Consider the following 25,926-nt stretch of genomic DNA (forward strand, 5'->3'; position numbering starts at 1 on the left):
AGAACAGATTTTTCTGCAGCTGCAGCATGAGGGGGATTTGCTTTGTTTTGCCAAGAGACTTAAACTTGATGGAGATTTTCTCTTTTCCTGTGGGATAAGACTGGATGGGTGCTTGGTGCCATGGCCTTGTTGATTGGATAGGGCTGGGTGATAGGTTGGGCTGGGTGAGCTTGGGGATGTCTTCCAGCCTGGTTGCTTATGGTTCTATATGCTGGGTAACAGCAGGCTGGAAATTAGGAGTGCTGAAAGTGAGGCTGCTCTCAGCCCTATCCTGGGCTTTAAATATATACCTTCCTTATATTTTCTTCTCTTTTATGCTTCTCTAAGTCAATACAAATATCTTTTAGCGTTTAGTGTGTCCTTATATATATATATGCACACACATATGTAAAAATGGATGAATATAGAATATATAGATTTACAGAATCAATCATAGATATATGTGCATATCTTCTATGTATGTAGTAATGAAAATACTTTGTATAAAGGTACTATATGTATAGAATTGGTTAGGATTTTTACTCTACATATTTAGATCTGTCATAAACATACATATATTTATATTTATATTTATATATATATAAAGATTTATGGTTTATATGCTGTGTAACACCAGGCTGAAAGTTGGGAGTGCTGAAAGTGAGGCTGCTCTCAGCCCTATCCTGGGATTTAAATATATACCTTCCTTATATTTTCTTCTCTTTTATGCTTCTCTAAGTCAATACAAATATCTTTTAGCATTTAGTGTGTCTTTCTCTATACATATGCAAACATCTATCTATACATATGTTTGCATATGTATAGAGAAAGACACACTAAATGCTAAAAGAGCACACTAAATGCTAAAAGAAAAGAGCAGGCTCGAGCTGCACTGCTGCTGGGACTGCCCTTGCTCAGCTCACTGTGAGGGAGGTCCTGATTGTCCCGAGGATTTGATGAGAGTGGCTTCAGGCTTTTGTGCTCTTGCCTCCCGTCCTGCCCCAAGCCTTCTGCCTCCTAGACCACATAGGGGATTTTTTTTCCCAGTTACAAAGCCCAAATCACTCTTTTTCATGAGCAGAAAGAACTGCATTCCAGACAGCCTCTTTACATAAGTTACAGATTTTAATAGAAAGCAATAAATATTTCTCTTCTCACATTAGATAACTGCCTGGATACAGGGAGGGGGAGGGGAGGGGGGAGCAACCAACAAAACAGACAGCCCCCCCAGCTAATCAGAAAGAGAGTAACTGTCTCCAAACTCAAGGAGAAAACCTTTAACTTATCCTCTAAGCTACCCTCCCAAACTCAAACTCCAAAACTTATCTCCTAAACTTATCTCCTAAACTCGAACTCCAAAACTTATCTCCTAAACTCGAACTCCTAAACTTATCCTTTACTTGATAGACTAAGCAGGCAAATCTGTGTGCCTGCTGCCTTCCCAATCTACGATCCTAGCACAGTAACTACAGTGGGAGTTAGTCAGCCGCAGGTGATCACAGTGTAGGTCTAACAGTGCAGGTCTCATAGCAGCTGCTGATGGATTATTTCCCACACCATCGTCTTGCGGAAGGCAGGCATGTCGTTCTAGAAAGGAAAGGAAAAGTCATGGCACAGGGAGTGGTGGCAGACAGAGGCAAAGCACACAAGCACCCCATGAGCTCTTGAACTTGGAGCTCTGAACAGGTCAGAGGCTGGCACATGCAGAGGTTAGATGCCACAAACCCACTGGCTGCTGTGTCTTGCCCCAGAGGAACCTCCTGGCTTCTGCCAGGAAGCAGATGCCAGCCGTAAGGATGGAAAAGGCAGCTCTGTCCTGCTCAGCCCATTTGGCAGTTCCATCCCAAGCAGCCATGCACCAAAAGCAGAGAGGTACAAAAGCTCAGCCCCTCCTGATGCAATTAAGAGCTGCTGCAGAACCTCCCTGGCTCTTGCATGTGTGCCAAAAGCTCTAGAGCTGCTGGCAGCCTTCGCTCACCTGAGTAAAGGTGGTGGCTCTGTCCCTGGAGATGTACTCAGCATATTTGCACATGAACACCCCACAGTCACTTCCGTTGGATTGCTGAGGGATCTCCTAATGAATGCAAAGCAGAGAAAGAATTTCCATCTCCCACTGCTGGACATAAGGAATAGGCTCCAGGCACTGCACATCATCCCTGCCCTCTGCTTCCTCCACTGGGAGGTCACAAGTCACTTTCTGGGCAGGCCATAAGGGAGAGCAGCTTCCTCCTAGCAGGTGTGTGGAGCTTGGCACACTGCTGCTTCCTCCATCAAGCCTTCACATGCAGTGCTTTGTACTCTCGAGTGGCTGAGAACCATCAGCTCCACCTCCAGCCTGAGGTGGCACCATAAGAACAGGAGATGCTCATGGATATTCTCTTAAGAGCTTGGACCTACTGAAAAGTGCTAAGGCCTTTGTGATGAGCAGAGTTCAGAGTTCAAAGCCAAGCAGTGCTCACATACATGGGATTCCATGCTGTGAAGAGTCCACTCTGAAGAAGCCAGCTCCAAGTTTCTTTTCTCCAGGCTTTCTTCTCGCAGGTATTGGCTGTGGAAAACAAAACCAAATCTCTCACACACTGGGTTCACCTCTGGAAGAGCAAATGCAAAAGCCCTTGGGCCAAGGCCTCTCGTTGAGGAAGTGCCCAGGCCACTAGCTGCTGGCAGAATGCTCTTGAAGCAGCAATTCTTTGAAGCAGGCATCTGTCTTGATGAGAATGGCAACACCACCAGTAACACCCAGCAAAGGCACCAGAGCACACTACAGTCCACATGATGAGCTGTAGCAGTGGGGGGTGAGGGGAAGTCCCCACACAAGACAGATTAAAAGAGCTACAGTTGAAACACTTGTTTCACATGTCCAAGAACTGTGGAAGGTTGCAGTCGTTGTTACAGAAACAAACCCCAGAAACTTTCTCCTAAGTCACAACACAAAAGCGTCAACTGAGCAGTTACTTACAACAGAGTCTGGCAAATCTTGTCCCCGCTCTTTGCCATGGAGTCGTAGTACCGGATGGTCTTCCTTCTGACATCCACCACCTGTTATTAGAAGGTCACTGTCAGACAAGAGCACAACCTTGTCTGGCACACAGAACTAAACCTGAATGACTTTTCCTGGGAGTTTCTCCTCTCTGTCCAATTCAATCAAATTTGACTCACCACTAGTGCCCAGTGCACCCTCAGGTGAATGGGTACGAAGATGAGGTCCTGCTGGAAGAGATCCACACCTTTGGTCCACTTTCTCACAGCTGAGTAGCCCCCAGAGATGAATTTTGGGTAGAAGAAAGTGCTAAAGGCATGGACTGCTGCAAATCCCTCCTTCTTACTTCTTTCTGCAATGAGCTTCATGTAGAAATTGATGACCTGTGCCAAAAGATGTACTTGAGATGTGAAGGAAAGCATGAGCTTACCAAAGGGAAAAGAGCAACCTGTTTCTGGTGGCCCCTGTTACGTGCTAAGGCTTTGGCACTTGGTTTCTTCTCCACCTGCCACCTGTTGCAGTAAGCTTGACTATCTCCTGAAAGATGCCTGTACAAGGGAGAAAACTTCCAGAAACCCCAGACCCTGAAGTCCCTGAAGGAAGAACTGCACAGACACTTGCAGTCTCTGCAGGGCAGGTTGTTGAGGAAGCCTGCAAAGCCTTGTGCAGGCAGTGCAGGGGTGTTGGTAAGTCGCTGCTGGATCCAAGTGTCGCCGAGCGGCAGCTGCTGTACCTCATCGTTCAGCCAGCGATGCTCCCTCAGGGTGCCGATGTCCTCACGGGTGACCTTCAGCTTGAAGGCACTGCTCACGATCTCATCGGGGTCCCCTCTGCCAAAGGCATCACAGACCTCCTTCTCCAAGGCCTGAAATGAACAATGAGATGGGGAGGCACTTGTGAAACGGAACTGAGCATCTGTGGGCAGCTTTCAACTCCAACAAGGCCTGAAAATCAAGCTCAGGTGACACAGCCGACAGCAATTCTTGTTGGCTGCTTCAGCATCCCAACTTGGAACTTCAGAGCCCAGGTTTGCTGCAATTTGTTTTCACAAAGGAAGCTGATCTAAACCATGTGGAGTCACAAACACTCCAAAGCAGACGAAAACCGGAGTAGAAGTTCAGCAAACACCTTTCCCACAGCCTGCAGCTCTCACAGTCCCAGGGCTGAAGCCAACCACAGCAGGTGTGCTCCCTCCCAAGGCAGCTAAGGCAGAAGCCTGACAGAACTGGGTGGTGGGGGCTTCAGAGGGCACTGAAGGAACAGCAAAGGGGGAGACTGAGGCAGCTACCTTGGAGCCAGGCAATCGGAAGCTCAGGCTGTGCTTGCAGCTGCTGTCCCATGGATAGCTCTGCCTAAGTTTGCTTAAGGAGACCTTAAGGCTGCTGCTTTCTCTAACAGCATTAGCTGTGGTACCTCTGTGAGCACAGAAGAGCCTTCTGATGGTTTCTCCACTCCTGGGACTTTGCTTTCTTCAGCCTCGAGGCCAGCTGACTTTCTGGGCAGAAGAGGTGCCAGATGTAGTTGGTGTACTGCCTCTTCTGAGCGTTGAGCTCCATGCTTGCCCTGTTAGACAAATAGATGTGAGGGTAGGAAGTAATCGTCTAGAAGCACAGCTTGTTCTTCCCCTTCTTCTGCTGGCTGCTGCTGCTGCTTCAGCTGCCCCTATCTTCCCTGGCTGCTGTTTTGGCTGCTGCTGCTTCTGCTGCTTCGCCGCCGCTTGACCCCTCCCCCATCTCCCTTAAGGTTATTGTATAGGTTTTTTTTCCTCTTCCTTCTCTAGCTATTCTCTCTCTTTACACTGTTATACTTCTACTATAAGAAATACAATTTCATCTTTCCCTGACTTTCAAAAAACCAAAATCTGTCTTGTGCTGAGTTTATTTCTCCCCGGGGGAGGGATCTGCCTGAACCCAGGACACCACAGGATGGCTTGTCAGCTGAGGAGGAGGGTGGATCCCAGCACATTTTTCCTTTACCAGCTGCAAGAGCTGTCTGTATTTCACCTTTTCTCCTCGCTGAACATCCTAGTAGAATGAGAGGAAAAACACAGATGAGCACAGCATATGAAGCAAATGTTTGCAATGGGGACCATGTGCGTGGTGCACAGGCTGTTCCCAAAATACTGGTACATTATTCAGGTTTACTTCAGCAGGATTTCCCACACCTTCATTCAGTGTCAGCCCTGATGCAGAGATGTGTGTCCCACTGTAAGCCTCAGAATTCCTTCTGCAACTGTTTTGCAGACTAATGTGCATTCTTGTCAATAGACATAAGTATTAGGTGCCAGGAGTCCCCAGGGTGTCTTAATCTTATCCCACAGCTTGACACAGCCTGCTTCTTGAGTCCTTCAGTGTAAGTGCTTCTTCCATGTGAGCTAGGCTTACCAGGACTTTTACAAGTGCTGCTTCAGGTATTGGAAGGAAAAGGCAGGGGAAGACGTCTGAGATAGTCTGGTGAGGATGGATTAGCAGCAACTGAGTGCTCTTTTGCCTACTTTATCCTTGTAAAATTGTGGTGTAAAGACCACAGTTGAACTAGACTCAGGACAGAACAGTGAAACGACCAGAAGGCTCCTCCCCCAGTACACCACTTCCATGAAAATGCCTTCAAATTCCATTATTTGTTCCTTTTGAGCAACAAAGCCCTGCCCTCTTCCAAGACTTCATATATCTAAGGGCAGATTGAATTCCATATGCTGATTTTCCAGAAGCATTCTCTCAACGTCATTACTACACCACTGTGCAGTTGCTTACTGATGCTCCAGCCTTTACATACATCCTTGGCCTAACTGCTAAGCTGTTTCATTGCAGAAGTCCCCTCTCTCAGCCAGCCTACCTCTGCAGCAGTGCAGTGAACCTTCCTCGTTTTGGTGGCTTCTGGAGTCACGGACTCTGGCACAGCGCGCTCCTTCATGGGGGGCCTTAGTGTTAAGCTGCCGTCTGGAAGGTGTTTGGCAGAGTGTTTGCCATTCCTGCCCGTGCTAAAATCACCAATGGAAAAAGAAATAGCATCAAGAGAACATTCAGAAATGCACCTCCTCATTCCAGCTCCAACAACAACTCTTTCCTAAAGTGTGTACAGTGATAAGGGCAGAGACAGGAGAAGCTCATAAGGTTCAGGTGAAGACCTGCTGCCCTCAGCTGGCTAAGGGGAAAGTATAGAGAAGCAGAAATGAACAGCTGCAGTGCCTTCCATATCCACTGTGGAAAGCAAATACCAGCATCAAATCCCATCATGAGCCATTCCCTGCTCTACTTTGAGATAAGTGTGCACACAGGGCCTCAGCGTCTGGTTAGGAGTATCTGAGATGCACCTGGCTTGTGAGAAGTAGTTCCAGAGCTACAAGCTTGGTACTCATCTTTCACAGCACCAAGATGAGGAACATGATTTGTCTTCTTCTGGACAGTACTGGAGGTTAAAAGAGATACTCACACAGAGCCAGAAGAAACAAGAACCATGATTAAGATTACTCTACCTGATCGTATCACTTCTCCGAGCCTGCTGGGGGCTGCGAACATCTGCACAGTTGATATCTGCACAGAAAAGGTATCATGGAACAAGAGTCAGCTCTGAAATACCATCAGCTGTGCAGAGCTCTCCGAGTGATAACACACACAAAAATAGTTCATGACAACTCTGTGGTTAGGGGGCTCAAATTCTGGCAAATCCTTGGAACTTTGACAATGTAAGTGCAAGGGAGATGCAGCAGGGCATTTGTTCAGTTTAAATCTATGACAGTTGGAGTTGATGATCTTAGAGGTCTTTTCCAACCAAAGCAACTCTATGATTCTCCTGTTAAGTGATGCCTGCAGCTACAAATATCACTGGTACCCTGATCTCTGTCAAGTACAGTTGTAAACGAACGTTCCACTTCAAGATGAAGTCATTACAGCCCATAACCAGCTATGATTTGGGGGTGGGGGTGAAGCTCCCTTCTTTATCTCTCTTTCTTTCAGTGTTTCTCTGTCCAAGCAAGTATTGAACAGGGCACTTTATGTAAAAAAGAAGAGCATAAGCCATCAGTGACTATCAGAGGAAACCAAAGAGTTTTAGGAGTTTACAGTAAAGAACTTCATCAAAGATATTTTTTCCTCATACATTATAATATGATTTGTGTTACATTACTCTAGGACGTGTTTGGATTTTCATGCTGGCTGCCACAGCAAGTTGTGCACACAAACTACTGCCTGCCTAAACCTTAAATGTCAAAAAGGGTTATCAGGATGAACTACCTAAAATGAGTGTTTAAAATAATTTGGCATCAAAACTGAAGGACTGCATCCAAAGCAGCTCTTCTACTGAGATGACAAATATCTGGCCCAAATCAAGAGGCAATGCCAGGCTGCAAGGAGGAAACAGAGTGCATGCTCACATAACCCTGTACACTCCCTCAACATCATACCTGCACTAATCCACACATCCCTAGGGGTAGAGTGGCAGAGCACACAAAGCAGGGACATGAATGCATTAAAGACTCGATGTCACCCTTACCAATCTGTGGCATTTCTGTTTCTGGTGCAGAAACTCTTGGTCTTTTAGGTGAAGGCTTGGAAGTAGTGGCTTGACCCTTACAACAGAAACAAAACCAAGACAACAAAGTAAGTCCCAATGTGAGTATAACCTGAATGCGAATCCAAGCAAACATTAATTCCAGGCTTGAGGACAATGATTTGCTGGTTCACACTGCAGCAGGACACAAAACTGACTTGCATGCTTGGCTTTTTTAATGCAAGCTGCATCTCAGTTAAAGATGATTTAGAGAGAGCTGCTCCCTCTGTCATCTTGCACAGATTCTACCCACTCTCAAAGGACTTGCTAACCTCTTCTGCAGTTGGAGTGGCATTGCGCTTCCTGGCCCTCTTTGGTGGCAATTGCTCCACTGCAGGACCTGCAGGAACTTTATGCACAGAGATGACATTGTCTGGGAAGAAAAGAGACAGGCCACAGAAGACCACGATTTAAAAAGGGATGAGGATTCCATTTGCACTACAGCCCATCTCCTTAATGCAGCCTAAAGCTGGGTAACACTTTCTAAGTCACCAAGCCTTTTCCCCAGAGCAGTTGTCTCAGCCTTGAAGAGAATGACACTGTGGCAGTGAAGGCATAGAGGGCACCGTGGTCTTGGAATCACCAGTCCCACTACCTAAGATGTGGGAACTGTTTCTACCAAGTTGGTCTTGCTGCTAAAAGGAGAAGCAGAGGAAGAAGAGATCAGTGTGACCTGTTTGTCAAAGCTGCTTAAGCCTGGAAGGGTCTCTTGGACAGCCACTACCATTAAATCAGGGGCAGCCAAGCAGGAACGAGGAAGCTCCATGCCTTCCTGTGGATCTTGTGCTAAGAAATGGCATATAGTCTAAGGGCTTACTTCTTCCCTCTTCATATCAGCAAAGAAGGGAACAGAGGAAATGTCCACCTCCAATTGTAAGCAATGCAGCTGGCATCCAGAAGGTCCAGTGTGTCTGCAAGCGGCTGCAATGTTTTACCTCTACATGTTTTAAGGAGGGAGGTTCAGAGAAAGGCTCACCCAAGAGAGCACATCTCTACCCTGCTGTTCTCTTCTAAGCCTGGCCTTGGCTGCATCTCCATCATCTCCATCCTTCTTTACTCATTCTCCCACTGCCTTTTCAACATTCACATGCCACAACTGTCAGGTTCAGACAAAATGGACTCTTACGACTTCAGTTCAGCTTTCCTTTTTCCTCAAAGGTCACAGAAATAGCTTTTCTCTTTGCCTGACATCCCTTTGAAGTGACCTTCCTTCACAGCCCAGATTCAAACGATTTCTTTGGAAACAGGGAGGTATTTTGAACCAGCAGAGGTACATTGTGAGTGCAAGAAGCTGGGCTTTAAACTGCTCTTTCTGCTGGCATGCATGAGCTTCCCAGCAAAGAGAGGGACCTGGGGTAGCTCCTGCTGCTGGTAAACGTCTTGTGCCTTGCCACAGCCAACACAGAGAACATTGTGGAGACACCCTCAGGCACTGGCTACACCAAGGGCCAGAAGGAAAAAAAGGCTTAAAATGCCACGGGTTCAGTGAGAGTGCTGAAGGACGAAAGGCAGAGTTTTGGCAGGTGCACAAAAGCTAAGGCAAATCAGGTAGAATAAAGACTCCTGTCATGGGCAGTACCTGTTCTTTGCTTTTTTGATGGAACCTGCTCCTCATCTTCCAGAGGTGGCTGAATGCTGAGGAGAGAACACACGAAACAGTGTTGGGCTACCAGGGCAGGCTTCTAACGGGCGTTCAAGGGCCCCAGCATCGGGAGTTCCTTTTCATAGCACAAAGGCCTCCCCATCCAAGTGTCCCCAAGAGCATCTCAGATGCAACCGTCTCTCAACTGCCACCGCTGAGCACCTCTCATTAGCACCTTCATCTCTCCCAGTCAACAGACTGCTCCCAGAGAGGTACTTATCTCACCAGAGCGTCTTAGGATGCTTTATCTCCTTAATGCTCCCAAATGTCTTACGTTTGTTCCACCAACGAAGTGCCGAAGTGCAGGCACGGGGGAAAGCTCCAGTTACTGACAAGCTCCCTAACTCCTCATACACTCCTATTACCTCTGGCCTCTTTTCAAAGGAAGCTTCTCCATGGGTGCTGAGCACAGCTCAAGAAGATGGTAGGAAACGCGAGTTTGGGTGGCTTAGACGCGTACACACAACAAAGTCGCAGTGCTCCAGCGGCGCAGTTGCAGAGATGCTCCTGCTGCTCGGCTGCCAACAGACGGACGCCCAGGAGCGCTCGTTGCCAACGGGCAAAGTGTCAAGCTGCCGACGTAACAACTCGCGTGGGGCACAGCCTGCCCGGGATAGGCTCCTGCGGGGCACCCGCGAGCATCCCTGCCACGTCAGGCTGTGCCTTGGAGATCGCTGGTGGGAAACTTCGTGTCTGCTGTCCAGCTTCTGGAGCCTCCGAACGCAACTTCCCTTGGCTGCTTGGAACGCCACTCCCTGGGGTCGCCTAACTGAACTGGGCTCCTGGTCAGCCTGTGGCAAGGGCAGCCTGCAGTGCCCACAGAGCAGGGCTGTGGCCAGCATGGCACTGGGAGCAGTGGCCTGTGCACCAGCCAGGCTCTGTCCAGATGATTGCTTTTCCCATTCTGTCTGGAGTGAGAGACACTGAGTAGAGTCTACTGTGGAGCAGGTTTCTTCCAGAGAGAGCAGCCACATGCCTCAACCCCATCCCTGATGCATTCCTTCCCTCTCTTCGGACATGGGAGCAACAAGTGCAGAGATGGCTTAGCCATCTGTGCCTGTGAGCTCTGGGCCAGCAGCAGCAGCTGATGCTTGAGAAGGCACTGCCCTTGCTTGCACTGCACACACCCTAACTCCCATCTGCACACCTGTCCTGCAGCCCATCTATCCCTAGGGGCATCTGTAGTGTTGTGTTCAACCCCCCTGCTCCGAGTCTCCACCTCTCCTCTTCTTTTCACCCCCCCTTGTGCAAATGGAGAGCGAACGAGTGGGTTTGGCAGGGAGGCGGCGTTAGGGTCGGCGGGGCCGGTGCTGGGGCGAGCCCCGGGCAGGCCGTGAGGCGCGGGGCAGCTGAGCTGGGGAGCGGCCTCTGGCGCGGCGGCGTGGGGCGGCGGGCGGCGGCCCAGAGAGCGCTGAGGGCCCCCAGCAGCCGCTGGGGTGGGCTTTGGGGGGCGTTCGGGGGCGAGCTGCCCGGGGTGATGCCGAGCGCCCCGCTGTGTCCGCAGGGAAAGTGGAGCTGCAGGGCACAGCGATGGAAGTGGCCTGCTCCGTGCCCGGAGAGCTCAGGTAACTCGTGGCCAGCGCCGCCGCACAGCCCAGCACCCTGCCGTGCCCCCGGCCCTGGGGGAGGAGGGTGGGAAGCGGCGGGAGCGGCGAGATGGGCAGAGGGGAGGCGAGAGAGCCGCCGGGTCTTGCTTTGGCTCTGTGCAGCGGCGCCGGGCGGAGGCAGCTGCCGGCCCACGGCAGAGCTGCCGCGGGGGTCCCGCAGCGGTGCCGGTGGGCCTGGTCCCCTCGCCGAGCCGCTGCCGGGCAGCCTTTGCTGGGCGTGCGGGCAGTGCCGAGCCGCTGCGAGCGGAAAGCTGCCTCTCGTTTGTGTGCTGTTATTTGGGGTGGACGCGTGTGAGAAAGCTCCGTTCTCTGCCGCTCGCTGCTGGGGCGAGCTGGGAGTTGGCAGGCAGGGAGGTGGTGCCCAGCAGCGGGGCTGCCAGCGGCGCGGGAAGAGGCTGCTTGCAAAGGCAGTCAGCAAGTGACGCTCCCCACACACCTGCGCTTCCCTCTTGTCCCGACGGAGGATGCTTAAACAGCTCACAAATAAGTGATGTATTTTACATCGCTCTCTTCTCACCTGCCTCCAAATTCTCTTTCCCAGCTCAGCTCCTGGATTTTCCCAGGTCATTGATTGCTGTTGTGGCTTTTTTTCCCCGCAGCTAAACCCCACAGTGCCTTATATTAACCTGTTCACTCAGGAGGGCTGTGCTTTTGCCTCACTGGACTATAGATTTTATGTGTACAGTGTGGTATGTTTTTGGCAGGGAGCAGAGCCTCCCGTGGTCATGTTTTAGTTCTCCTCCCCCTACATCTGTAGCCAGTCCATGTTTTGTCCTTGTGGTCAAGTTCCAGAGTAGCCCTGGGACTTCAGTGCCGGGAGGGGGGAGGTGTTCACAGGGTGAAATCCCCCAGTTATTTAAATGGGTTTGTGCTTGAATTGGGTTTGGGGAACCTGAGCCCCTTTGGGCTCTCCTCCCCCAGCGTTTCTGTGTCATGGGGATGGAAAGCAGGAGGTGCTGATGCCAGACGCTTCCCCGCAGCGCCCGGATTCCCCTGGAGTGCTTTCTTTCCATAACCAATCTAACAGAGATCTGTGTTACCGGTGCGCTCAGCCCTGTATAAAGATGGTTCCGTAAGAAAGGAGCTGGCAAACACTGTCACCATCTCGCCCCGTGGAAGGGAGGGGAAGGGACTTCCTCGAGGTGCTGCTGGCAGTGCCTAGCGGGGGCTTGTTTCTCTTCCTCCGAAGGCAGGCATTAAAGGTGGCGGTGGTAGGAAGGAGCCGGAATGCTGCCTGCTCTGCCCCGAACAAGTTAAAAAGCAGCCATTCTGCTGCTTTGGGCTTCTGTAGGAAGGATCCAACAGTGTCTCGATTGTTGTCGTTTCCCTCGTGTATACTGTGTTGTGCCTTGGAGAATGATTGATTGAAAGAGAAGGTTAGGTTGGTTTTGGGTTTGTTTTTTCCTATGTTTCAAAATGTTGAATTGAGTTTTAAATGAGAGGTTAACTTCAGCAGCAGTAGAGACTGCTTTTGTTTGCTTGAAGCAGAAGGATGCAATCCCTCTTGAAGAGTGTTTTGTATCTCAGAGTGTGGTGGTGAGGGGAGCATCAGCACCTTCCCCTTTTCAGATGTGAAGTCTTTGAAAGTCCTCTTCGCGGGAAAGAAAGATTAACAACAAACTAAGATTGGCTGTGAAATAGGGAAAGTCAAACCCAGCCACCCCAATGCTAACTTCTATACAAGGATTAGATAAAGACAAGTAGTAGTAGTAAAATAGTAAGTAGTAGTCTGATAAGTAGTGGGGATGTAACCCAAGTGCCGTTCAGTGTCTCCAAACCAGTGACTATCTTGTGTTCCCAGCTGCAAAGGTGCCTTTTAATTTCTGCTTCTGCTGTAAACTTCAGCTGTGAGAAATGGAAGCTGAGGGACATCTGAAGAGCAGGCAGTGGAAAGCTGATAGAGGGAGCTGGGGCTGGAAATCTCTGTAATATTAAAAAAAAAAAAAAGGCATTTTTGCTGTTGTAGCAAATGGCCAAACTTGGGTGGTTTTGTCCCAGACAGTGGTTGCTGGTGGAACAGTGCTGCAAGTGCCTGTGAGCTTTGCTGGAGGTGATTTTTACAGGTCCTGCAGGATTGTCTCCTGTTTCCAAAGGAATTACTCTTCAGTAAGTTAGTGCCAAGGTCTGGTTGATTGGCTAGGGCTGGGTGCTAGGTTGGACTGAATGATCTTGGAGGTCTCATCCAACCTGGTTGATTCTGTGACTCTGTGATCTTGAGCGTCCACTCAGTTCTTGTTTCCAGATGTTTAGTTTGGTTGTTTTTCGTTGTTGGTTGGTTTGGTGCATTAGTGATGTTGGGGGGGTTGGGTTTTCCTTACCTAGTTAGTTATTTGTTCCTTCACACCCCCGTGTTTTGAAACCCAAACTGCTGGTAATGGTAGGGCTTGGAATCAATGTACCAAGCCCCTTGGTCTCCTCACTGGCAGCCTGTCTTCCCTGTCCTTTTGAATTGCATGTCATCCACGGGCTGCCTGGTGAGGGGAGAAGAGATCCTCCTGCAGAGCAGTTGCTTTGCCAGGAAAGGTCCCCAGCAGCCATGGGCACGCCTGTCTGTAGATACAGGAGGAGCAGGGAAAGCACTCTCGTGGCTCTCTGCTTCTGACAGCTCTAAATTAAACCTAAACATTTCCAATTAAAAGAATTTATTAAAAAATTAGAGAAACCTGAGGAGCAAGAACAGATTTGAGGAGCAAGAACAGATTTTTCTGCAGCTGCAGCATGAGGGGGATTTGCTTTGTTTTGCCAAGAGACTTAAACTTGATGGAGATTTTCTCTTTTCCTGTGGGATAAGACTGGATGGGTGCTTGGTGCCATGGCCTAGTTGATTGGATAGGGCTGGGTGATAGGTTGGGCTGGGTGAGCTTGGGGATGTCTTCCAGCCTGGTTGCTTATGGTTCTATATGCTGGGTAACAGCAGGCTGGAAATTGGGAGTGCTGAAAGTGAGGCTGCTCTCAGCCCTATCCTGGGCTTTAAATCTATACCTTCCTTATATTTTCTTCTCTTTTATGCTTCTCTAAGTCAATACAAATATCTTTTAGCGTTTAGTGTGTCTTTATATATATATATGCACACACATATGTAGAAATGGATGAATATAGAATATATAGATTCACAGAATCAATCATAGATATATGTGCATATCTTCTATGTATGTAGTAATGAAAAATACTTTGTATAAAGGTACTATATGTATAGAATTGGTTAGGATTTTTACTCTACACATTTAGATCTGTCATAAACATACATATATTTTTATTTTTATATATATATATATATATATAAAGATTTATGGTTTATATGCTGGGTAACACCAGGCTGGAAATTGGGAGTGCTGAAAGTGAGGCTGTTCTCAGCCCTATCCTGGGATTTAAATATATACCTTCCTTATATTTTCTTCTCTTTTATGCTTCTCTAAGTCAATACAAATATCTTTTAGCATTTAGTGTGTCTTTCTCTATACATATGCAAACATATATCTTTGCATATGTTTGCATATGTATAGAGAAAGACACACTAAATGCTAAAAGAGCACACTAAATGCTAAAAGAAAATAGCAGGCTCGAGCTGCACTGCTGCTGGGACTGCCCTTGCTCAGCTCACTGTGAGGGACGTCCTGATTGTCCTGAGGATTTGATGAGAGTGGCTTCAGGCTTTTGTGCTCTTGCCTCCCGTCCTGCCCCAAGCCTTCTGCCTCCTAGACCACATAGGGGATTTTTTTCCCAGTTACAAAGCCCAAATCACTCTTTTTCATGAGCAGAAAGAACTGCATTCCAGACAGCCTCTTTACATAAGTTACAGATTTTAATAGAAAGCAATAAATATTTCTCTTCTCACATTAGATAACTGCCTGGATACAGAGAGGGGGAGGGGAGGGGGGAGCAACCAACAAAACAGAAAGCCCCCCAGCTAATCAGAAAGAGAGTAACTGTCTCCAAACTCACGGAGAAAACCTTTAACTTATGCTCTAAGCTACCCTCCCAAACTCAAACTCCAAAACTTATCTCCTAAACTTATCTCCTAAACTCAAACTCCAAAACTTCTCTCCTAAACTTGAACTCCTAAACTCGAACTCCTAAACTTATCCTTTACTTGATAGACTAAGCAGGCAAATCTGTGTGCCTGCTGCCTTCCCAATCTATGATCCTAGCACAGTAACTACAGTGGGAGTTAGTCAGCCGCAGGTGATCACAGTGTAGGTCTAACAGTGCAGGTCTCATAGCAGCTGCTGATGGATTATTTCCCACACCATCGTCTTGCGGAAGGCAGGCATGTCGTTCTAGAAAGGAAAGGAAAAGTCATGGCACAGGGAGTGGTGGCAGATAGAGGCAAAGCACACAAGCACCCCATGAGCTTCTGAACTTGGAGCTCTGAACAGGTCAGAGGCTGGCACATGCAGAGGCTACATGCCACAAACCCACTGGCTGCTGTGTCTTCCCCAGAGGAACCTCCTGGCTTCTGCCAGGAAGCAGATGCCAGCCGTAAGGATGGAAAAGGCAGCTCTGTCCTGCTCAGCCCATTTGGAAGTTCCATCCCAAGCAGCCATGCACCAAAACCAGAGAGGTACAAAAGCTCAGCCCCTCCAGATGCAATTAAGAGCTGCTGCAGAACCTCCCTGGCTCTTGCATGTGTGCCAAAAGCTCTGGAGCTGCTGGCAGCCTTCGCTCACCTGAGTAAAGGTGGTGGCTCTGTCCCTGGAGAGGTACTCAGCATATTTGCATATGAACACCCCACAGTCACTTCCGTTGGATTGCTGAGGGATCTCCTAATGAATGCAAAGCAGAGAAAGAATTTCCATCTCCCACTGCTGGACATAAGGAATAGGCTCCAGGCACTGCACATCATCCCTGCCCTCTGCTTCCTCCACTGGGAGGTCACAAGTCACTTTCTGGGCAGGCTGTAAGGGAGAGCAGCTTCCTCCCAGCAGGTGTGTGGAGCTTGGCACACTGCTGCTTCCTCCATCAAGCCTTTAGATGCAGTGCTTTGTACTCTCAACTGGCTGAGAACCATCAGCTCCACCTCCAGCCTGAGGTGGCACCACAAGAACAGGAGATGCTCATGGATATTCTCTTAAGAGCTTGGACCTACTGAAAAGTGCTAAGGCCTTTGTGATGAGCAGAGTTCAGAGTTCAAAGCCAAGCAGTGCTCACATACATGGGATTCCATGCTGCGAAGCGTCCACTCTGAAGAAGCCAGCTCCAAGTTTCTTTTCTCCAGGCTTTCTTCTCGCAGGTATTGGCTGTGGAAAACAAAACCAAATCTCTCACACACTGGGTTCACCTCTGGAAGAGCAAATGCAAAAGCTCTTGAGCCAAGGCCCCTCGTTGAGGAAGTGCCCAGGCCACTAGGTGCTGGCAGAATGCTCTTGAAGCAGCAATTCTTTGAAGCAGGCATCTGTCTTGATGAGAATGGCAACACCACCAGTAACACCCAGCAAAGGCACCAGAGCACACTGCAGTCCACATGATGAGCTGTAGCAGTGGGGGGTGAGGGGAAGTCCCCACACAAGACAGATTAAAAGAGCTACAGTTGAAATGTTTATTTCACATGTCCAAGAACTGTGGAAGGTTGCAGTCGTTGTTACAGAAACAAACCCCAGAAACTTTCTCCTAAGTCACAACACAAAAGCATCAACTGAGCAGTTACTTACAACAGAGTCTGGCAAATCTTGTCCCCGCTCTTTGCCATGGAGTCATAGTACCGGATGGTCTTCCTTCTGACATCCACCACCTGTTATTAGAAGGTCACTGTCAGACAAGAGCACAACCTTGTCTGGCACACAGAACTAAACCTGAATGACTTCTCCTGGGAGTTTCTCCTCTCTGTCCAGTTAAATCAAATTTGACTCACCACTAGGGCCCAGTGCACCCTCAGGTGAATGGGCACGAAGATGAGGTCCTGCTGGAACAGATCCACACCTTTGGTCCACTTTCTCACAGCTGAGTAGCCCCCAGAGATGAATTTTGGGTAGAAGAAAGTGCTAAAGGCATGGACTGCTGCAAATCCCTCCTTCTTACTTCTTTCCGCAATGAGCTTCATGTAGAAATTGATGACCTGTGCCAAAAGATGTACTTGAGATGTGAAGGAAAGCATGAGCTTACCAAAGGGAAAAGAGCAACCTGTTTCTGGTGGCCCCTGTTACGTGCTAAGGCTTTGGCACTTGGTTTCTTCTCCACCTGCCACCTGTTGCAGTAAGCTTGACTATCTCCTGAAAGATGCCTGTACAAGGGAGAAAACTTCCAGAAACCCCAGACCCTGAAGTCCCTGAAGGAAGAACTGCACAGACACTTGCAGTCTCTGCAGGGCAGGTTGTTGAGGAAGCCTGCAAAGCCTTGTGCAGGCAGTGCAGGGGTGTTGGTAAGTCGCTGCTGGATCCAAGTGTCGCCGAGCGGCAGCTGCTGTACCTCATCGTTCAGCCAGCGATGCTCCCTCAGGGTGCCGATGTCCTCACGGGTGACCTTCAGCTTGAAGGCACTGCTCACGATCTCATCGGGGTCCCCTCTGCCAAAGGCATCACAGACCTCCTTCTCCAAGGCCTGAAATGAACAATGAGATGGGGAGGCACTTGTGAAATGGAACTGAGCATCTGTGGGCAGCTTTCAACTCCAGCAAGGCCTGAAAATCAAGCTCAGGTGACACAGCCGACAGCAATTCTTGTTGGCTGCTTCAGCATCCCAACTTGGAACTTCAGAGCCCAGGTTTGCTGCAATTTGTTTTCACAAAGGAAGCTGATCTAAACCATGTGGAGTCACAAACACTCCAAAGCAGACGAAAAACAGAGTAGAAGTTCAGCAAACACCTTTCCCACAGCCTGCAGCTCTCACAGTCCCAGGGCTGAAGCCAACCACAGCAGGTGTGCTCCCTCCCAAGGCAGCTAAGGCAGAAGCCTGACAGAACTGGGTGGTGGGGGCTTCAGAGGGCACTGAAGGAACAGCAAAGGGGGAGACTGAGGCAGCTACCTTGGAGCCAGGCAATCGGAAGCTCAGGCTGTGCTTGCAGCTGCTGTCCCATGGATAGTTCTGCCTAAGTTTGCTTAAGGAGACCTTAAGGCTGCTGCTTTCTCTAACAGCATTAGCTATGGTACCTCTGTGAGCACAGAAGAGCCTTCTGATGGTTTCTCCACTCCTGGGACTTTGCTTTCTTCAGCCTCGAGGCCAGCTGACTTTCTGGGCAGAAGAGGTGCCAGATGTAGTTGGTGTACTGCCTCTTCTGAGCGTTGAGCTCCATGCTTGCCCTGTTAGACAAATAGATGTGAGGGTAGGAAGTAATCGTCTAGAAGCACAGCTTGTTCTTCCCCTTCTTCTGCTGGCTGCTGCTGCTGCTTCAGCTGCCCCTATCTTCCCTGGCTGCTGTTTTGGCTGCTGCTGCTTCTGCTGCTTCGCCGCCGCCTGACCCCTCCCCCATCTCCCTTAAGGTTATTGTATAGGTTTTTTCTTTCCTTCCTTCTCTAGCTATTATCTCTCTTTACATTGTTATACTTCTACTATAAGAAATACAATTTCATCTTTCCCTGACTTTCAAAAAACCAAAATCTGTCTTGTGCTGAGTTTATTTCTCCCCGGGGGAGGGATCTGCCCGAACCCAGGACACCACAGGATGGCTTGTCAGCTGAGGAGGAGGGTGGATCCCAGCACATTTTTCCTTTACCAGCTGCAAGAGCTGTCTGTATTTCACCTTTTCTCCTCGCTGAACATCCTAGTAGAATGAGAGGAAAAACACAGATAAGCACAGCAAATGAAGCAAATGTTTGCAATGTGGACCATGTGCGTGGTGCACAGGCTGTTCCCAAAATACTGGCACATTATTCAGGTTTACTTCAGCAGGATTTCCCACACCTTCATTCAGTGTCAGCCCTGATGCAGAGATGTGTGTCCCATTGAAAACCTCAGAATTCCTTCTGCAACTGTTTTGCAGACTAATGTGCATTCTTGTCAATAGACATAAGTATTAGGTGCCAGGAGTCCCCAGGGTTCCAAGACTTCATATATCTAAGGGCAGATTGAATTCCATATGCTGATTTTCCAGAAGCATTCTCTCAACGTCATTACTACACCACTGTGCAGTTGCTTACTGATGCTCCAGCCTTTACATACATCCTTGGCCTAACTGCTAAGCTGTTTCATTGCAGAAGTCCCCTCTCTCAGCCAGCCTACCTCTGCAGCAGTGCAGTGAACCTTCCTGGTTTTGGTGGCTTCTGGAGTCACGGACTCTGGCACAGCGCGCTCCTTCATGGGGGGCCTTAGTGTTAAGCTGCCGTCTGGAAGGTGTTTGGCAGAGTGTTTGCCATTCCTGCCCGTGCTAAAATCACCAATGGAAAAAGAAATAGCATCAAGAGAACATTCAGATATGCACCTCCTCATTCCAGCTCCAACAACAACTCTTTCATAAAGTGTGTACAGTGATAAGGGCAGAGACAGGAGAAGCTCATAAGGTTCAGGTGAAGACCTGCTGCCCTCAGCTGGCTAAGGGGAAAGTAGAGAGAAGCAGAAGTGAACAGCAGCAGTGCCTTCCATATCCACTGTGGAAAGCAAATACCAGCATCAAATCCCATCATGAGCCATTCCCTGCTCTACTTTGAGATAAGTGTGCACACAGGGCCTCAGCATCTGGTTAGGAGTATTTGAGATGCACCAGGGCTGTGAGAAGTAGTTCCAGAGCTACAAGCTTGGTACTCATCTTTCACAGCACCAAGATGAGGAACATGATTTGTCTTCTTCTGGACAGTACTGGAGGTTAAAAGAGATACTCACACAGAGCCAGAAGAAACAAGAACCATGATTAAGATTACTCTACCTGATCGTATCACTTCTCCGAGCCTGCTGGGGGCTGCGAACATCTGCACAGTTGATATCTGCACAGAAAAGGTATCATGGAACAAGAGTCAGCTCTGAAATACCATCAGCTGTGCAGAGCTCTCCGAGTGATAACACACACAAAAATAGTTCATGACAACTCTGTGGTTAGGGGGCTCAAATTCTGGCAAATCCTTTGAACTTTGACAATGTAAGTGCAAGGGAGATGCAGCAGGGCATTTGTTCAGCTTAAATCTATGACAGTTGGAGTTGATGATCTTAGAGGTCTTTTCCAACCAAAGCAACTCTATGATTCTCCTGTTAAGTGATGCCTGCAGCACAAATATCACTGGTACCCTGATCTCTGTCAAGTACAGTTTTAAATGAACTTTCCACTTCAAGATGAAGTCATTACAGCCCATAACCAGCTATGATTTGGGGGTGGAGGTGAAGCCCCCTTCTTTATCTCTCTTTCTTTCAGTGTTTCTCTGTCCAAGCAAGTATTGAACAGGGCACTTTATCTACAGAAGAAGAGCATAAGCCATCAGTGACTATCAGAGGAAACCAAAGAGTTTTAGGAGTTTACAGTACAGAACTTCATCAAAGATATTTTTTCCTCATACATTATAATATGATTTGTGTTACATTACTTTAGGACGTGTTTGGATTTTCGTGCTGGCTGCCACAGCAAGTTGTGCACACAAACTACTGCCTGCCTAAACCTTAAATGTCAAAAAGGGTTATCAGGATGAACTACCTAAACTTAGTGTTTAAAACAATTTAGCATCAAAACTGGAGGACTGCATCCAAAGCAGCTCTTCTACTGAGATGACAAATATCTGGCCCAAATCAAGAGGCAATGCCAGGCTGCAAGGAGGAGACAGAGTGCAGGCTCACCTATCCCTGTACACTCCCTCAACATCATACCTGCACTAATCCACACATCCCTAGGGGTAGAGTGGCAGAGCACACAAAGCAGGGACATGAATGCATTAATGACTCGATGTCACCCTTACCAATCTGTGGCATTTCTGTTTCTGGTGCAGAAACTCTTGGTCTTTTAGGTGAAGGCTTAGAAGTAGTGGCTTGACCCTTACAACAGAAACAAAACCAAGACAACAAAGTAAGTCCCAATGTGAGTATAACCTGAATGCGAATCCAAGCAAACATTAATTCCAGGCTTGAGGACAATGATTTGCTGGTTCACACTGCAGCAGGACACAAAACTGACTTGCATGCTTGGCTTTTTTAATGCAAGCTGCATCTCAGTTAAAGATGATTTAGAGAGAGCTGCTCCCTCTGTCATCTTGCACAGATTCTACCCACTCTCAAAGGACTTGCTAACCTCTTCTGCAGTTGGAGTGGCATTGCGCTTCCTGGCCCTCTTTGGTGGCAATTGCTCCACTGCAGGACCTGCAGGAACTTTATGCACAGAGATGACATTGTCTGGGAAGAAAAGAGACAGGCCACAGAAGACCACGATTTAAAAAGGGATGAGGATTCCATTTGCACTACAGCCCATCTCCTTAATGCAGCCTAAAGCTGGGTAACACTTTCTAAGTCACCAAGCCTTTTCCCCAGAGCAGTTGTCTCAGCCTTGAAGAGAATGACACTGTGGCAGTGAAGGCATAGAGGGCACCGTGGTCTTGGAATCACCTGTCCCACTTACTAAGATGTGGGAACTGTTTCTACCAAGTTAGTCTTGCTGCTAAAAGGAGAAGCAGAGGAAGAAGAGATCAGTGTGACCTGTTTGTCAAAGCTGCTTAAGCCAGGAAGGGCCTCTTGGACAGCCACTGCCATTAAATCAGGGGCAGCCAAGCAGGAACGAGGAAGCTCCATGCCTTCCTGTGGATCTTGTGCTAAGAAATGGCATATAGTCTAAGGGCTTACTTCTTCCCTCTTCATCAGCAAAGAAGGGAACAGAGGAAATGTCCACCTCCAATTGTAAGCAATGCAGCTGGCATCCAGAAGGTCCAGTGTGTCTGCAAGCGGCTGCAATGTTTTACCTCTAAATGTTTTAAGGAGGGAGGTTCAGAGAAAGGCTCACCCAAGAGAGCACATCTCTACCCTGCTGTTCTCTTCTAAGCCTGGCCTTGGCTGCATCTCCATCATCTCCATCCTTCTTTACTCACTCTCCCACTGCCTTTTCAAAAATCACATGCCAAAACTGTCAGGCTCAGACAAAATGGACTCTTACGACTTCAGTTCAGCTTTCCTTTTTCCTCAAAGGTCACAGAAATAGCTTTTCTCTTTGCCTGACATCCCTTTGAAGTGACCTTCCTTCACAGCCCAGATTCAAACGATTTCTTTGGAAACAGGGAGGTATTTTGAACCAGCAGAGGTACATTGTGAGTGCAAGAAGCTGGGCTTTAAACTGCTCTTTCTGCTGGCATGCATGAGCTTCCCAGCAAAGAGAGGGACCTGGGGTAGCTCCTGCTGCTGGTAAACGTCTTGTGCCTTGCCACAGCCAACACAGAGAACATTGTGGAGACACCCTCAGGCACTGGCTACACCAAGGGCCAGAAGGAAAAAAAGGCTTAAAATGCCACGGGTTCAGTGAGAGTGCTGAAGGACGAAAGGCAGAGTTTTGGCAGGTGCACAAAAGCTAAGGCAAATCAGGTAGAATAAAGACTCCTGTCATGGGCAATACCTGTTCTTTGCTTTTTTGATGGAACCTGCTCCTCATCTTCCAGAGGTGGCTGAATGCTGAGGAGAGAACACACGAAACAGTGTTGGGCTACCAGGGCAGGCTTCTAACGGGCGTTCAAGGGCCCCAGCATCGGGAGTTCCTTTTCATAGCACAAAGGCCTCCCCATCCAAGTGTCCCCAAGAGCATCTCAGATGCAACCGTCTCTCAACTGCCACCGCTGAGCACCTCTCATTAGCACCTTCATCTCTCCCAGTCAACAGACTGCTCCCAGAGAGGTACTTATCTCACTGAAGCGTCTTAGGATGCTTTATCTCCTTAATGCTCCCAAATGTCTGACGTTTGTTCCACCAACGAAGTGCCGAAGTGCAGGCACGGGGGAAAGCTCCAGTTACTGACAAGCTCCCTAACTCCTCATACACTCCTATTACCTCTGGCCTCTTTTCAAAGGAAGCTTCTCCATGGGTGCTGAGCACAGCTCAAGAAGATGGTAGGAAACGCGAGTTTGGGTGGCTTAGACGCGTACACACAACAAAGTCGCAGTGCTCCAGCGGCGCAGTTGCAGAGATGCTCCTGCTGCTCGGCTGCCAACAGACGGACGCCCAGGAGCGCTCGTTGCCAACGGGCAAAGTGTCAAGCTGCCGACGTAACAACTCGCGTGGGGCACAGCCTGCCCGGGATAGGCTCCTGCGGGGCACCCGCGAGCATCCCTGCCACGTCAGGCTGTGCCTTGGAGATCGCTGGTGGGAAACTTCGTGTCTGCTGTCCAGCTTCTGGAGCCTCCGAACGCAACTTCCCTTGGCTGCTTGGAACGCCACTCCCTGGGGTCGCCTAACTGAACTGGGCTCCTGGTCAGCCCGTGGCAAGGGCAGCCTGCAGTGCCCACAGAGCAGGGCTGTGGCCAGCATGGCACTGGGAGCAGTGGCCTGTGCACCAGCCAGGCTCTGTCCAGATGATTGCTTTTCCCATTCTGTCTGGAGTGAGAGACACTGAGTAGAGTCTACTGTGGAGCAGGTTTCTTCCAGAGAGAGCAGCCACTTGCCTCAACCCCATCCCTGATGCATTCCTTCCCTCTCTTCGGACATGGGAGCAACAAGTGCAGAGATGGCTTAGCCATCTGTGCCTGTGAGCTCTGGGCCAGCAGCAGCAGCTGATGCTTGAGAAGGCACTGCCCTTGCTTGCACTGCACACACCCTAACTCCCATCTGCACACCTGTCCTGCAGCCCATCTATCCCTAGGGGCATCTGTAGTGTTGTGTTCAACCCCCCTGCTCCGAGTCTCCACCTCTCCTCTTCTTTTCACCCCCCCTTGTGCAAATGGAGAGCGAACGAGTGGGTTTGGCAGGGAGGCGGCGTTAGGGTCGGCGGGGCCGGTGCTGGGGCGAGCCCCGGGCAGGCCGTGAGGCGCGGGGCAGCTGAGCTGGGGAGCGGCCTCTGGCGCGGCGGCGTGGGGCGGCGGGCGGCGGCCCAGAGAGCGCTGAGGGCCCCCAGCAGCCGCTGGGGTGGGCTTTGGGGGGCGTTCGGGGGCGAGCTGCCCGGGGTGATGCCGAGCGCCCCGCTGTGTCCGCAGGGAAAGTGGAGCTGCAGGGCACAGCGATGGAAGTGGCCTGCTCCGTGCCCGGAGAGCTCAGGTAACTCGTGGCCAGCGCCGCCGCACAGCCCAGCACCCTGCCGTGCCCCCGGCCCTGGGGGAGGAGGGTGGGAAGCGGCGGGAGCGGCGAGATGGGCAGAGGGGAGGCGAGAGAGCCGCCGGGTCTTGCTTTGGCTCTGTGCAGCGGCGCCGGGCGGAGGCAGCTGCCGGCCCACGGCAGAGCTGCCGCGGGGGTCCCGCAGCGGTGCCGGTGGGCCTGGTCCCCTCGCCGAGCCGCTGCCGGGCAGCCTTTGCTGGGCGTGCGGGCAGTGCCGAGCCGCTGCGAGCGGAAAGCTGCCTCTCGTTTGTGTGCTGTTATTTGGGGTGGACGCGTGTGAGAAAGCTCCGTTCTCTGCCGCTCGCTGCTGGGGCGAGCTGGGAGTTGGCAGGCAGGGAGGTGGTGCCCAGCAGCGGGGCTGCCAGCGGCGCGGGAAGAGGCTGCTTGCAAAGGCAGTCAGCAAGTGACGCTCCCCACACACCTGCGCTTCCCTCTTGTCCCGACGGAGGATGCTTAAACAGCTCACAAATAAGTGATGTATTTTACATCGCTCTCTTCTCACCTGCCTCCAAATTCTCTTTCCCAGCTCAGCTCCTGGATTTTCCCAGGTCATTGATTGCTGTTGTGGCTTTTTTCCCCGCAGCTAAACCCCACAGTGCCTTATATTAACCTGTTCACTCAGGAGGGCTGTGCTTTTGCCTCACTGGACTATAGATTTTATGTGTACAGTGTGGTATGTTTTTGGCAGGGAGCAGAGCCTCCCGTGGTCATGTTTTAGTTCTCCTCCCCCTACATCTGTAGCCAGTCCATGTTTTGTCCTTGTGGTCAAGTTCCAGAGTAGCCCTGGGACTTCAGTGCCGGGAGGGGGGAGGTGTTCACAGGGTGAAATCCCCCAGTTATTTAAATGGGTTTGTGCTTGAATTGGGTTTGGGGAACCTGAGCCCCTTTGGGCTCTCCTCCCCCAGCGTTTCTGTGTCATGGGGATGGAAAGCAGGAGGTGCTGATGCCAGACGCTTCCCCGCAGCGCCCGGATTCCCCTGGAGTGCTTTCTTTCCATAACCAATCTAACAGAGATCTGTGTTACCGGTGCGCTCAGCCCTGTATAAAGATGGTTCCGTAAGAAAGGAGCTGGCAAACACTGTCACCATCTCGCCCCGTGGAAGGGAGGGGAAGGGACTTCCTCGAGGTGCTGCTGGCAGTGCCTAGCGGGGGCTTGTTTCTCTTCCTCCGAAGGCAGGCACTAAAGGTGGCGGTGGTAGGAAGGAGCCGGAATGCTGCCTGCTCTGCCCCGAACAAGTTAAAAAGCAGCCATTCTGCTGCTTTGGGCTTCTGTAGAAAGGATCCAACAGTGTCTCGATTGTTGTCGTTTCCCTCGTGTATACTGTGTTGTGCCTTGGAGAATGAGTGATTGAAAGAGAAGGTTGGGTTGGTTTTGGGTTTGTTTTTTCCTATGTTTAAAAATGTTGAATTGAGTTTTAAATGAGAGGTTAACTTCAGCAGCAGTAGAGACTGCTTTTGTTTGCTTGAAGCAGAAGGATGCAATCCCTCTTGAAGAGTGTTTTGTATCTCAGAGTGTGGTGGTGAGGGGAGCATCAGCACCTTCCCCTTTTCAGATGTGAAGTCTTTGAAAGTCCTCTTCGCGGGAAAGAAAGATTAACAACAAACTAAGATTGGCTGTGAAATAGGGAAAGTCAAACCCAGCCACCCCAATGCTAACTTCTATACAAGGATTAGACAAAGACAAGTAGTAGTAAAATAGTAAGTAGTAGTCTGATAAGTAGTGGGGATGTAACCCAAGTGCCGTTCAGTGTCTCCAAACCAGTGACTATCTTGTGTTCCCAGCTGCAAAGGTGCCTTTTAATTTCTGCTTCTGCTGTAAGCTTCAGCTGTGAGAAATAGAAGCTGAGGGACATCTGAAGAGCAGGCAGTGGAAAGCTGATGGAGGGAGCTGGGGCTGGAAATCTCTGTAATATTAAAAAAAAAAAAAAGGCATTTTTGCTGTTGTAGCAAATGGCCAAACTTGGGTGGTTTTGTCCCAGACAGTGGTTGCTGGTGGAACAGTGCTGCAAGTGCCTGTGAGCTTTGCTGGAGGTGATTTTTACAGG

General features: G+C 49.6%; 2 protein-coding genes and 1 long non-coding RNA gene across 3 annotated transcripts; all 3 read right to left on the reverse strand.

The window, feature by feature from the left end:
- Positions 1–1,153: 1,153 nt before the first annotated feature.
- Positions 1,154–7,419, reverse strand: LOC135186739 (sentrin-specific protease 2-like). The gene is made up of 10 exons (XM_064164716.1): positions 7,362–7,419; positions 6,435–6,492; positions 5,795–5,939; positions 4,373–4,522; positions 3,693–3,824; positions 3,139–3,342; positions 2,939–3,018; positions 2,443–2,527; positions 1,958–2,053; positions 1,154–1,566 (listed from the first exon to the last, which is right to left on the reverse strand). The coding sequence occupies exons 1-10, from the start codon at positions 7,417–7,419 to the stop codon at positions 1,504–1,506; spliced, it is 1,071 nt and encodes a 356-aa protein (XP_064020786.1). The 3' UTR covers positions 1,154–1,503.
- A 27-nt stretch (positions 7,420–7,446) lies between these two features.
- LOC135186841 (uncharacterized) lies at positions 7,447–10,264 on the reverse strand. The gene is made up of 3 exons (XR_010307124.1): positions 9,087–10,264; positions 7,780–7,880; positions 7,447–7,526 (listed from the first exon to the last, which is right to left on the reverse strand). It is a non-coding gene; the product is annotated as an uncharacterized LOC135186841 (long non-coding RNA).
- Positions 10,265–14,754: 4,490 nt separating this feature from the next.
- On the reverse strand, positions 14,755–20,783 carry LOC135186740 (sentrin-specific protease 2-like). The gene is made up of 12 exons (XM_064164717.1): positions 20,778–20,783; positions 20,563–20,638; positions 19,548–19,605; positions 18,908–19,052; positions 18,336–18,449; positions 17,839–17,988; positions 17,159–17,290; positions 16,605–16,808; positions 16,405–16,484; positions 15,909–15,993; positions 15,424–15,519; positions 14,755–15,033 (listed from the first exon to the last, which is right to left on the reverse strand). Exons 1-12 carry the CDS (start codon positions 20,781–20,783, stop codon positions 14,971–14,973), a joined length of 1,209 nt encoding a protein of 402 aa, XP_064020787.1. The 3' UTR covers positions 14,755–14,970.
- Between the last annotated feature and the right edge of the window lie 5,143 nt (positions 20,784–25,926).

This window comes from Pogoniulus pusillus, chromosome 26 (genome assembly GCF_015220805.1).
Source record: "Pogoniulus pusillus isolate bPogPus1 chromosome 26, bPogPus1.pri, whole genome shotgun sequence".
Classification (NCBI taxonomy): Eukaryota; Metazoa; Chordata; class Aves; order Piciformes; family Lybiidae; genus Pogoniulus; species Pogoniulus pusillus.

Coding starts and splice junctions, on each gene's coding strand:
- LOC135186739 (XM_064164716.1), bottom strand. CDS start 7,419: ATGTCCCTGCTTTGTGTGCTCTGCCACTCTACCCCTAGGGATGTGTGG. Junction 6,493..7,361: donor GGATGTGTGGATTAGTGCAG/GTATGATGTTGA, acceptor TTTTCTGTGCAG/ATATCAACTGTGCAGATGTT. Junction 3,343..3,692: donor ATCGCTGGCTGAACGATGAG/GTACAGCAGCTG, acceptor CTTTTGGCACAG/GTCATCAATTTCTACATGAA.
- LOC135186740 (XM_064164717.1), bottom strand. Junction 19,606..20,562: donor AACAGAAATGCCACAGATTG/GTAAGGGTGACA, acceptor TTTTCTGTGCAG/ATATCAACTGTGCAGATGTT. Junction 17,989..18,335: donor GCCATCCTGTGGTGTCCTGG/GTTCGGGCAGAT, acceptor TTTGTCTAACAG/GGCAAGCATGGAGCTCAACG.